The sequence below is a fragment of the Pseudophryne corroboree genome, chromosome 5 (genome assembly GCF_028390025.1).
Source record: "Pseudophryne corroboree isolate aPseCor3 chromosome 5, aPseCor3.hap2, whole genome shotgun sequence".
Classification (NCBI taxonomy): domain Eukaryota; kingdom Metazoa; phylum Chordata; class Amphibia; order Anura; family Myobatrachidae; genus Pseudophryne; species Pseudophryne corroboree.
The window spans coordinates 463,028,393-463,041,348 of NC_086448.1; the positions used below are offsets into that span (position 1 = coordinate 463,028,393).

The 12,956-nt window shown below is 47.1% G+C and overlaps 1 protein-coding gene across 2 annotated transcripts in view; it reads left to right on the forward strand.

Annotated features, from left to right (window-relative positions):
* Positions 1-4,472: 4,472 nt before the first annotated feature.
* The window catches only part of ZNF622 (zinc finger protein 622), a 59,084-nt gene continuing 50,600 nt past the window's right edge, over positions 4,473-12,956 (forward strand). Inside the window, exons 1-2 of one of the 2 annotated variants that reach the window (XM_063922950.1) lie at positions 4,473-4,580; positions 7,556-8,171. In XM_063922950.1, coding sequence (XP_063779020.1) covers positions 7,583-8,171 — 589 coding nt within the window. In that variant the 5' untranslated portion in view covers positions 4,473-4,580; positions 7,556-7,582. Of the gene's footprint in view, positions 4,581-4,625; positions 4,774-7,555; positions 8,172-12,956 lie in introns of those variants that run through there. The other variant, XM_063922951.1, reaches the window with a different exon arrangement.

Here is a 12,956-nt window from a genome sequence, read left to right on the forward strand (position 1 = left end):
TGCGCCCATGCAGACACTTGGAGGGAAGTTTGGTTTGTAATCCATGTGGTCTGGGAAACAGTAATGGCGGCGCCGGCCACCGGAGACAGGAGACGCCAGGCTGATAGATGCACATTTAACCACGCGGGCACAGCGGAGGCCGCGGCTGATGAAAACACCACTCTGACACTCTGCATGTGGAAACTCAGGAACAGCGGAATCTGGTCCTGGAACGCTGAGCCCGCCTTAGGAGGCATCTGAAGGGTAAGTAATGGCGTCCAGATACCCGGATCGTGACACTGAGGGAATGGTGTGCGGTGTTGGAGAAGCACTCTTTTCAGGGTCGCTGGACCAAGGAGGAGTCACTTCTCCAAATAAACGTTCTGGAGTTGCGGGTGGACTTCTATGCATTGACTCTCGCCCTGCCTCTGGTACAGAACAGGCCGGTTCAAATACGGTCAGACAATGCCACTACGGTGGCATACATAAACTATCAAAGCGGCACTCAAAGCCGCATGGCTATGATGAAAGTGTCAAAAATCCTTCGTTGGACGGAACGCCATCTGCCAGCAATATTGGCAGTGTTCATTCCGTGTGTCCTGAACTGGGAAGCGGACTTCCTCAGTCGCCAGAACGTGCATGCCGGAGAGTGAAGTCTTCATCCAGAAGTCTTTCAACTCCTAGTGGACAAGTGGGGCCTACCAGACGTAGACCTGTTGGCGTCTTGACACAATTACAAGGTTCCTGTCTTCGGATCAAGGATTAGGGATCCTCAAGCAGAGTTCGTGGATGCACTGGCAATTCCATGGAACTTACAGCTGCCCTACGTGTTCCCTCCAGTGTCACTCCTGCCCAGGGTCCCGCAGAAGTTCAAACAAGAAGGAGGATTTCTACTTCTAGTGACTCCAGCGTGGCCCAGATGGCATTGGTTCTCAGACCTGCAGGGTCTATTGACAGAGTGTCCTCTTCTACTTCCTCAGCGCCCAGACCTCCTTGTACAAGGCCCTTGTCTTTAACCAGACCTGGCCAGGCTGGCTTTGATGGCATGGCTCTTGAAGCATCACTCCTGAGAGCCAAAGGATTCCCTGGGGCGGTCATCCAAACTATGTTAAAACAACCGGCTTCAGCTTGGATTTATTACAGAGTCTGGATTTCTTACTTCACCTGGTGTGCTGATAAGAATTATGATGCATACAGATTCAGAACTTCCAGAATTCTGACTTTTCTGCAAAGAGGCCTGGACTTAGGCCTTCATCTGGAAAAATTGCGTCTATATACCTGACGTTCATGCATTCACTCAGGTTGTCTTACGGATTCAGCCTCCCTATGTCCCTCTTGTGGCTCCATGGGATCTGTCTGTTGTCCTGAGTGCCCTGCAAGAGTCTCCATTTGAACCTCTTGAGGTGGTAGACCTTACATGACTCACGGCCAAGGCAGAGGCGTAGCATGGAGACATGACACCCGGAGCAGGGTCATGTCACGGCACCCCCACCCACCACCACACACACACACACACACACACACACACACACACACACACACACACATACATACATACATAGATTCACACACATTTAGGCACAGACATACATAAACACATAAATACAGTATACACAGATATATACACACACACACACACACACACACACACACACACACACACACACACACACACATATACACTCACAGATATACACAGACATACACATATACACACAGACATACATAAACACACACATATACTCACACATACTGTATACAAATATATATACACAAACACACATACATGTATACACATTAGCACACAGACATATACACATACATACACATACATTTACACACAAACACAGACATATACACATAAACACACAGTATACACAGACATAAACACACAGTATACACACATTAATTCTCACCAAGAGGGCAGCAGCAGAGCAGCTCCTCGTCCCAGCCTGGAGGGACGGAGCTTCTATGTAATTGACAGGCTGGACCTCCGTGGGTAGAAGGAAAGGACTGAGGAAAGGGAAGGGGTGGCCACCACACTGCCTGCATGTTCCAGATCACTGAATGCAGATCCCTGACAGCCAGGAAAGTTCTTCTGACAAGCTTCCAAACCTTCCCTCTTCCCTAACAACACACCACACTGCACTGGACTCTCTGCACTATGCAATCAGTAGATATGCAACATGCAGGCAGTGTGGTGGCCACCCCTTCCCTCTCTTTTAGTCATCTCCTCCTACCCGAGATCCCGGCTCTCAGCTGTGCAGTGAGCCGGCGCCTTCTGTCCCCAGCGGCACCTGGAGCTCGAGCTCCACTTGTTCCACCCTCCCTACGCCCATGGGCCAAGGTCTTGTTTTTTCTGGCTATTTTCTCTGCTAGAAGGGTGTCGGACTTAGGCGCTTTGTCCTGTCGTCCACCCTTTCTAATGTTTCATCGTGACCGGGCAGTTCTTAGAACTCGCCCAGGTTATTTTCCTAAGGTGGCGTCATCTTTTCACCTTAACCAAGAGATTGTGGTTCCAGCCTTTATCCCTTCTGATTTGTCCTCCAAAGAGCGGTCTTTGGATGTGGTACGGGCTCTCCGTATATATGTGGAGATGACTGCCTCAATCAGGAGGTCAGGCTCCCTTTTTGTCTTGTTTGGTTTTCACAAACGTGGCTGGCCTGCGAATAAGCAAACCTTGGCCAGATGGATTAGCATGGTGATTGCACAAGCTTATGCGCAGGCTGTTCTCCCAGCTCCTGCTGCTATTAATGCCCATTCTACTCGGTCTGTTGGACCTCCTTGGGTGGCTTGCCGCGTCGCGTCCGCAGAACAGTTGTGCAAGGCGGCTACGTGGTCCTCTGTGAACACGTTTATTAGGTTCTATGCCTTTGATACTTCCACCTCCCAGGATGCTTCCTTTGTATGCCGGGTTCTAAGGCGCATCCCCTCCTTTGAGGAACTGCTTTAGGACATCTCCGATGTTTCCCTGTGGAAACCAATGTAATCTGCTGCAGAAAAGGAGAGTTATGGTAGACTTACCATTGTAAACTCTCTTTCTGCGAGGTACATTGGGTTCCACAGGGAGCCCACCCTGACGCACCTAGCTTCTATGGGTTTGTATGGCATTAGCCGCTGGTCCCTTCTCCTGACGTGAGAATGTGGTTCTAGGGTGACTAACATATACCTTCTCTCTTACCTGCTCCTTCATTGGACTAGTTAACAAAACTGAGTTTACAGTGCCTGGAGGCGGGATTATAGAGGAGGCCCCAATGCATCCTGGGACAGCCTAAAGCTTTAGCCTGTTGGTGCCTCTGGATCAAGATACACACTGCACCCCCGATGTTTCCCTATGGAACCCAATGTACCTCACAGAAAGAGAATTAACAATGGTAAGTCTACCATTTCCTTGTGTCCAGAATAAAAGGGATGAGGTGTTAACCCTAGAGTGTGTGTGTAAACTGCAAGCTTCCAATAAGGTAAATATAATAGAAGGATGACTTATCAGTTCAGAAGTTTATTAGTGTATTATATGCTTAGGTAGTCAGTTTATTAACAAAATATAAAAATACTAATTATATATATATAATTGGATACCTATGCAGGCAGACCTATAGGACAACTGCTGGAAAATTAAAGGGATATTTTTATCCTAAGTTTACAAGTGGATCCCTTCTGTTGGACTTCACTGATACTTTGAAAAACTGAGGAAATGCCAACCCAATGAGCCAAGAAAAATGAATGAAATATATATCTACATGCTGGAGAAAAATATAATTCATTAGGTGGCCTATAATAAGGAATCCCAATAAACGCTATCATATTCTGGGAATCATTTTCTTCAAGTTTTTTCAACTTGGTAATAAATATTTTTCAGTACAACTTTGGTTCAATTAGAACTTCATACCTTTTGAATACTACAGTTATTCCAATATAAACAGAGAGCTGTTATTTAGAAAACACCCCTGAAGAAGTCGATATAGACGAAACGCGTTTGGTGAAAGCTCATTATATTGTTGTTTTTTTCCTTATACAAATAATGTTGAAATATACAATTGTATCTCCAATGTAAAAGAAAAGGAAAAGTTTTATGATAAGTTTTAAATCAAAATCTTTTAATAAAGAGATATATGTGATTCTAATATGGGTGTATAAATGTGTAAGGTCATCCTCTCTTTATATAACATCCACCAACAGTCATCTAATTATATCAGATTATAGAATAAGAGCGCTCCATAGAGATATTTCTTCTTATATATATATATATATATATATATATATATAAATAAAACATCAGTTAACATTGGTTAACATCGATCTCACAGAATTAATGTTTATGTCTAAACAATTGTTTGTTGAAAAATATTATTTCAACGATGTTTTCTGGAGATGTGCCATCCCTAAAGCCTAGGCGCTGATCTCTTATCCAGCCGGCAGGGGGCAGGATGAGATCAGGCAGGCACATCTATGGGGCTGGAATGGATATCAGCTTCCCAAATCCAAGATGGCGGATCGTGCATCACTTGTCATAGCACCACGGCTTCTCCGGAATAACGTTGTCGGGTGGGCGTGTGGCCGGAGGCAGGAAGCAGACCTTGGAAAACGTGACAGAGGAAACGGTGAGTGGGATCCTATACTAGCTGGCATGCGATATATGGCTGCTGACTGCTTCTCCGTGGACTGGGGATGGGAGCAATGCAGCCATGTGCTTTTTTACCCGCAGTGTCCCTATAGGGATGCACATTGCGGCCTTCTCCGTGCCTAACCACCAGTGGGGAGGGGGGACTGCCTCGCTAACACATGGCAGCACTTGTATGTTATTTGCATTCAATAACTAGGATGCCTATTACTTGCATGTAGTAAGATGGCAATTGTTACAGTTTCCTAAATATTATGTGACATACATAAAATGTAGCAAAGTGTCTTGGAACAAACCCGTACACAATACAATAACTGAGAGAAGACCATTATGTTGTGTAAAAACAATAAGATGAAACGTTTCCGAAAATGTAAATACTGTAATAGGTTTATTAGCCCTCATGTCCTCTAATAAATACTGTGTAATGGGTTTGCGGTAGAATTCCTTTGTGAAATAATACATTCTTCCTTTATGTTTATACATTGAAATGACATTAAGCCATGGTGATGATGTGTATAGCTTTACATGCTAAAACAGGAATTTGTATTTTAGCGCTGGCTAAACAAGCGGTGATGCGGCTGTTTCAGAGGTCAGTCTTAGTAACTGGCGGGTAGATGTATTAACCTGTAGAAGGCATAAGGAAGTGATAAACTAGTGTGAAGTGCAAGGTGATAATGCACCAGCCAATCAGCTCCTAACTGTTAATTTACATATGGGAGCTGATTGGCTGGTGTGTTTATCACCTTGCATTTATCACTGGCCTATCACTTCCTTATGCCTTCTCCAGGTTAATACATCTGCCCCTGGATTACCTGTAGCTGTGGTTACAGTCATTGGATGATACAGTTTTAAGACCTTCTTGATCAGCTCCACAGGGCCGTTTCTAGCCAATTTGGCTCCCAGTGCGAGATTTAAAAATGCGCATGGCTTTAAGATGGGCGTGGCCTCATCTGATCTCATCATCACGGCCACCACAGGATTAAAAAAAAAAAAAGGACTAATTTTACACATTACAGCAGGCACGCGACCCCATTTTACACATTGTGCCAGGAAAGTGTCCCCATTTTACACATTGTGCCAGGAAAGTGTCCCCATTTTACACATTGTGCCAGGAAAGTGTCCCCATTTTACACATTGTGCCAGGAAAGTGTCCCCATTTTACACATTGCGGCAGGAAAGTGTCCCCATTTGACACATTGCGGCTGGCACGTGCCCCCGTTTTACACATTGCGGCAGGAAAGTGTCCCCATTTTACACATTGCGGCAGGAAAGTGTCCCCATTTTACACATTGCGGCAGGAAAGTGTCCCCGTTTTACACATTGCGGCAGGAAAGTGCCCCCATTTTACACATTGCGGCAGGCACATGTCCCCATTTTACCCAGTACGGCAGGCAAGTGCCCCCATTTTACACAGTACGGCAGGCAAGTGTCCCCATTTTACACATTGCGGCAGGCAAGTGTCCCCATTTTACACATTGCGGCAGGCAAGTGTCCCCATTTTACACATTGCGGCAGGCAAGTGTCCCCATTTTACACATTGCGGCAGGCAAGTGTCCCCATTTTACACATTGCGGCAGGCAAGTGTCCCCATTTTACACATTGCGGCAGGCAAGTGTCCCCATTTTACACATTGCGGCAGGCAAGTGTCCCCATTTTACACATTGCGGCAGGCAAGTGTCCCCATTTTACACATTGCGGCAGGCAAGTGTCCCCATTTTACACATTGCGGCAGGCAAGTGTCCCCATTTTACACATTGCGGCAGGCAAGTGTCCCCATTTTACACATTGCGGCAGGCAAGTGTCCCCATTTTACACATTGCGGCAGGAAAGTGTCCCCATTTTACACATTGCGGCAGGAAAGTGTCCCCATTTTACACATTGCGGCAGGAAAGTGTCCCCATTTTACACATTGCGGCAGGAAAGTGTCCCCATTTTACACATTGCGGCAGGAAAGTGTCCCCATTTTACACATTGCGGCAGGAAAGTGTCCCCATTTTACACATTGCGGCAGGAAAGTGTCCCCATTTTACACATTGCGGCAGGAAAGTGTCCCCATTTTACACATTGCGGCAGGAAAGTGTCCCCATTTTACACATTGCGGCAGGAAAGTGTCCCCATTTTACACATTGCGGCAGGAAAGTGTCCCCATTTTACACATTGCGGCAGGAAAGTGTCCCCATTTTACACATTGCGGCAGGAAAGTGTCCCCATTTTACACATTGCGGCAGGAAAGTGTCCCCATTTTACACATTGCGGCAGGAAAGTGTCCCCATTTTACACATTGCGGCAGGAAAGTGTCCCCATTTTACACATTGCGGCAGGAAAGTGTCCCCATTTTACACATTCCGGCAGACTGCGTCCCCATTTTACACATTCCGGCAGGCAAGTGTCCCCATTTTACACATTCCGAAGACAGGTGTCCCCAATTTACACAATACGGCAGGTGGTGGTGGGGAGGGGGGAGAGAGAGGGAGAGGGGCTGACTTACATTTGAAGCGGTTCTTCCCGCTCTTCAGCCGCCTCTCCCTCGTCTGCGCGGCGCCGGCCGGCTTGGCTCCCCATTCTCCCTCCTCCCGAGTGCCCAGCTGGGGGGCGGGGTTTCGCGGAATGACGCGATTGCGTCGTGACATCACGACGCAAACGCGTCATTCCGCAAAACCCCGCCCCCCGAGCTGGGCACTCGGGAGGAGAGGGGAGGGGGGATTTAGTGCTGAAGAAGTGCTGCGGCGGGCGCCCCGTGCGGTTGCACGGCTCGCCCGCCGCAAGAAACGGCACTGCAGCTCCATTGTCTGTTTCTTTGAGTGGTTGAGTGCATCTTGCCCAAGTGTAGAAACTTTGTAAGTTATAATTGTACAGTGGTCTTTGTATGCATGAATCTACAGTATAAGAGAATTGCCTGTCTAGCTAGTACAGCAGTACACATGACAATAATCGTAAGTGTGGTTTATTTTCCAGAAACTACAGTGATAGGCTTGTGTAAAAATGGCTTCTTACACCTGCATTTCATGCCGAGTGGCCTTCACAGACCCAGATATCCAGAGAGCTCACTACAAGACCGACTGGCACAGGTACAATCTGAAGAGGAAAGTGGCTGACATGCCTCCGGTAACAGCAGAGAACTTTCAAGAGCGTGTCCTGTCCCAGAGGGCTGTGGTGAAGGAGCAGAGCAAGGAAACGGCCACATACTGCACAGCTTGCAGCAAGAGGTTTTCCACATTCAATGCCTATGAAAACCACCTGAAGTCCAAAAAGCACTTGGACTTGGAGAAGAAGGCAGCAGAAGCAGTCACAAAGAAAGTTGAGATGCTGAATGAGAAGAACCTAGAGAAAGGTCTGAGTGTGGACAGCGTAGACAAGGATGCCATGAATGCTGCCATCCAGCAAGCTATCAAAGCACAGCCCTCTTGCTCTCCCAAAAAGAAACCCAACACTGGTCAAGAAAGTGATGTCGCTTCATGTTCTGGCAAACCAGAGAGGCCTGATAAACCGCCCAGATTGCAATGGTATGAACAGCAAGCCCTGAAACTGGCATCTCACGAGGAGACAACAGATTCTGTGGAGGAAGAGGAAGGTAATACACAGGGCGTGTTGTTTTGCTATACCTTGTTCATCACGATCACTGACCTATACTTAAAGGTAGTGCTAGCATAGTGTGTGTTCCAGCTTCACTTACCTTTCTGACAAAATGTAATTATTGTTCTTGTAGATAATTAATAGATCACATTAGTCCCTATCCATTTGGACAGTCTAAATTCTCTACCATGGAAACACGCATACTAGGGTACATCTCTGTCAGGAGCCTGCGTTTGGGCTACGGTGAGAACATGGAAACACTGCTCATATAAGGCCTAGGATGGAATGGAACCCATAGCCCCAGTGCGGTGAGACAGCTTGTTGCACTGTATAATGGATGCTAGCTTCTGAATAGGACATCTAGCAATGTTGTAGCATTAGTAACTAAACCATCAACCTTTCTCCAATGTGGCCATTGTCCAGTGATCTAACACAAGCTTATGTGAGGTCATTAGCCCCTTAGTTATTGCTGCTACTACTTATCATGGGGTGATTATCTATATAAACTGCATGGCAACTGTTGGGAAGTGCTAGTAAAGTAGGGGGATTAGAGATCATTGATGCCAATTTAAGCCTAAAATAGTATATAAACACTAGTAAAAACTAACCCCACTCTTCAGGTCTATTATCTATGCTGTTTATGCCTTTTAAATCTTTAATATATCTGCAAAATATTTTCATCATTTTATGAATTGCCACCTCCTTCATGTTGTCCAGTAAACTGGACACCCCCTTCATGTTTATCATATGTCTAACTTCACCAGTTTAAACTATATACGTTAAAGCGCCAGTTGTTATGGTACCATAGCCAGCGCACAGTGCATGGATATGACCTGCTCCTAGAAACTAGCGTAGTTTACAGAACCATTGCAGTCTGCAGGATGTATCTTGTTCTCTTCAAATCTCTCTTTATTTGCAGCAACAGTGGACATATTAAGACCTTTAAATTTGCATAAACAATATAAACCACTAGTTCCTAAACTATCTTGAATCACAGCGCCCTACAATATCGCCCTTTTTTTTCTCAACACCCCCTATTCTATTATCAAAAATTCTGAAATTGTGTTACCTGTCATCCTTAGGTTCAGTTATGGGGTGTTGGACAGGGTTGCGCTTCTCGTAGTCCACACATTTTATGTTTATCAGCCACCAGCACTAGTTTTGCCTGTCACAGTGACCAGAAATAATTTAATTTGATACTGGGCCACCAACCCAGGGCGAGCCTAAAAGTGCTCTGCAACACCTCAGGGTGCCACAACCCCCAATTTGGGAACCACTGATATAAACAATAAAACTAATGTAATTAAATATTCCTAAACTGTTACGTGGTCTCCACTAAACACCTATGTAGGGAAATCCTTACTTTAAAAATACATTTCTCTAACGTCCTAAGTGGATGCTGGGGACTCCGTCAGGACCATGGGGGGATAGCGGCTCCGCAGGAGACAGGGCACAAAAATAAAGCTTTAGGATTAGGTGGTGTGTACTGGCTCCTCCCCCTATGACCCTCCTCCAAGCCTCAGTTAGGTTTTTGTGCCCGTCCGAGCAGGGTGCAATCTAGGTGGCTCTCTTAAAGAGCTGCTTAGAAAAAGTTTTTTAGGTTTTTTATTTTCAGTGAGTCCTGCTGGCAACAGGCTCACTGCATCGAGGGACTTAGGGGAGAGAATTTCAACTCACCTGCGTGCAGGATGGATTGGATTCTTAGGCTACTGGACACCATTAGCTCCAGAGGGAGTCGGAACACAGGTCTCACCCTGGGGTTCGTCCCGGAGCCGCGCCGCCGACCCCCCTTACAGATGCTGAAGATTGAAGGTCCGGAAACAGGCGGCAGAAGGCTCTTCAGTCTTCATGAAGGTAGCGCACAGCACTGCAGCTGTGCGCCATTGTTGTCACACACTTCACACCAAGCGGTCACGGAGGGTGCAGGGCGCTGCTGGGGGCGCCCTGGGCAGCAATATTTTAATACCTTTTGGCAAAAGAATACATCACATATAGCCATTAAGGCTATATGTATGTATTTAACCCATGCCAGTTATCTGAAACTACGGGAGGAAAGCCCGCCGAAATAGGGGGCGGGGCTTATTCTCCTCAGCACACAGCGCCATTTTCCTGCTCAGCTCCGCTGTGAGGAAGGCTCCCAGGACTCTCCCCTGCACTGCACTACAGAAACAGGGTAAAACAGAGAGGGGGGGCATTTTTTGGCGATATATTGGATATATTTAAGCTGCTATAAGGAACAACACTTATATAAGGTTGTTCCCATATATATTATGGCGCTTGGGTGTGTGCTGGCAAACTCTCCCTCTGTCTCCCCAAAGGGCTAGTGGGGTCCTGTCTTCGATAAGAGCATTCCCTGTGTGTCTGCTGTGTGTCGGTACGTGTGTGTCGACATGTATGAGGACGATGTTGGCGTGGAGGCAGAGCAATTGCCAATAATGGTGATGTCACCCCCCAGGGAGTCGACACCGGAATGGATGGCTTTGTTTATGGAATTACGTGATAATGTCAGCACATTACAAAAATCAGTTGACGACATGAGACGGCCGGCAAACCAGTTAGTACCTGCCCAGGCGTCTCAGACACCGTCAGGGGCTGTAAAGCGCCCTTTACCTCAGTCGGTCGACACAGACCCAGACACAGACACTGAATCTAGTGTCGACGGTGATGAAACAAACGTATTTTCAAGTAGGGCCACACGTTATATGATCACGGCAATGAAGGAGGCTTTGCATATCTCTGATGCTGCAAGTACCACAAAAAGGGGTATTATGTGGGGGGTGAAAAAACTACCTGTAGTTTTTCCTGAATCAGAGAAATTAAATGATGTATGTGATGAAGCGTGGGTTAACCCAGATAGAAAAATGCTAATTTCAAAAAAGTTATTAGCATTATACCCTTTCCCGCCAGAGGTTAGGACGCGCTGGGAAACACCCCCTAGGGTGGATAAGGCGCTCACACGCTTATCAAAACAAGTGGCGTTACCGTCTCCTGATACGGCCGCCCTCAGGGATCCAGCGGATAGGAGACTGGAAACTACCCTAAAAAGTATATACACACATACTGGTGTTATACTGCGACCAGCCATCGCCTCAGCCTGGATGTGCAGTGCTGGGGTCGTCTGGTTGGATTCCCTGACTGAAAATATTGATACCCTGGATAGGGACAGTATTTTATTGACTATAGAGCAATTAAAGGATGCTTTCCTTTATATGCGAGATGCGCAGAGAGATATTTGCACTCTGGCATCGAGAGTAAATGCGATGTCCATATCTGCCAGAAGGAGTTTATGGACGCGACAGTGGTCAGGTGATGCGGATTCCAAACGACATATGGAAGTATTGCCGTATAAAGGGGAGGAATTATTTGGCGTCGGTCTATCGGATCTGGTGGCCACGGCAACTGCCGGAAAATCCACTTTTTTACCTCAGACCCCCTCCCAACAGAAAAAGACACCGTCTTTTCAGCCGCAGTCCTTTCGGTCCTATAAGAACAAGCGGACAAAAGGACAGTCATATCTGCCTCGGGGCAGAGGAAGGGGTAAGAGAGGGCAGCAAGCAGCCCCTGCCCAGGAACAGAAGCCCTCCCAGGGTTCTGCAAAGCCCTCAGCATGACGCTGGGGCCTTACAAGCGGACTCAGGAACGGTGGGGGGTCGACTCAAGAATTTCAGCGCACAGTGGGCTTGCTCACAGGTGGACCCCTGGATTCTGCAGGTAGTATCTCAGGGTTACAGGTTGGAATTCGAGAAGTCTCCCCCTCGCCGGTTCCTAAAGTCTGCTTTGCCAACGTCTCCCTCAGACAGGGCGACGGTATTGGAAGCCATTCACAAGCTGTTTTCTCAGCAGGTGATAGTCAAGGTACCCCTCCTACAACAGGGAAAGGGGTATTACTCCACGCTATTTGTGGTACCGAAGCCGGACGGCTCGGTAAGACCTATTCTAAATCTGAAATCTTTGAACCTGTACATACAAAAATTCAAGTTCAAGATGGAGTCACTCAGAGCAGTGATAGCGAATCTGGAAGAAGGGGACTTTATGGTGTCCCTGGACATAAAGGATGCTTACCTGCATGTCCCAATTTGCCCTTCACATCAAGGGTACCTCAGGTTCGTGGTGCAAAACTGTCATTATCAGTTTCAGACGCTGCCGTTTTGGATTGTCCACGGCACCTCGGGTCTTTACCAAGGTAATGGCCGAAATGATGATCCTTCTACGAAGAAGAGGCGTATTAATTATCCCTTACTTGGACGATCTCCTGATAAGGGCAAGGTCCAGAGAACAGCTGGAAGACGGAGTAGCACTAACCCAACTAGTGCTGCAACAACACGGGTGGATTCTGAATTTTCCAAAATCTCAGTTGACCCCGACGACACGTCTGCTGTTCCTGGGAATGATTCTGGACACGGTTCAGAAAAAGGTGTTTCTTCCGGAGGAGAAAGCCAGGGAGTTATCCGAACTTGTCAGGAACCTCCTAAAACCAGGGACAGTGTCTGTGCATCAATGCACAAGAGTCCTGGGAAAGATGGTGGCTTCTTACGAAGCGATTCCATTCGGCAGATTCCACGCACGAACTTTTCAGTGGGATCTGCTGGACAAATGGTCCGGATCGCATCTGCAGATGCATCAGCGGATAACCTTATCGCCACGGACAAGGGTGTCTCTTCTGTGGTGGTTGCAGAGTGCTCATCTGTTAGAGGGCCGCAGATTCGGCATACAGGACTGGGTCCTGGTGACCACGGATGCCAGTCTGAGAGGCTGGGGAGCGGTCACACAGGGAAGAAACTTC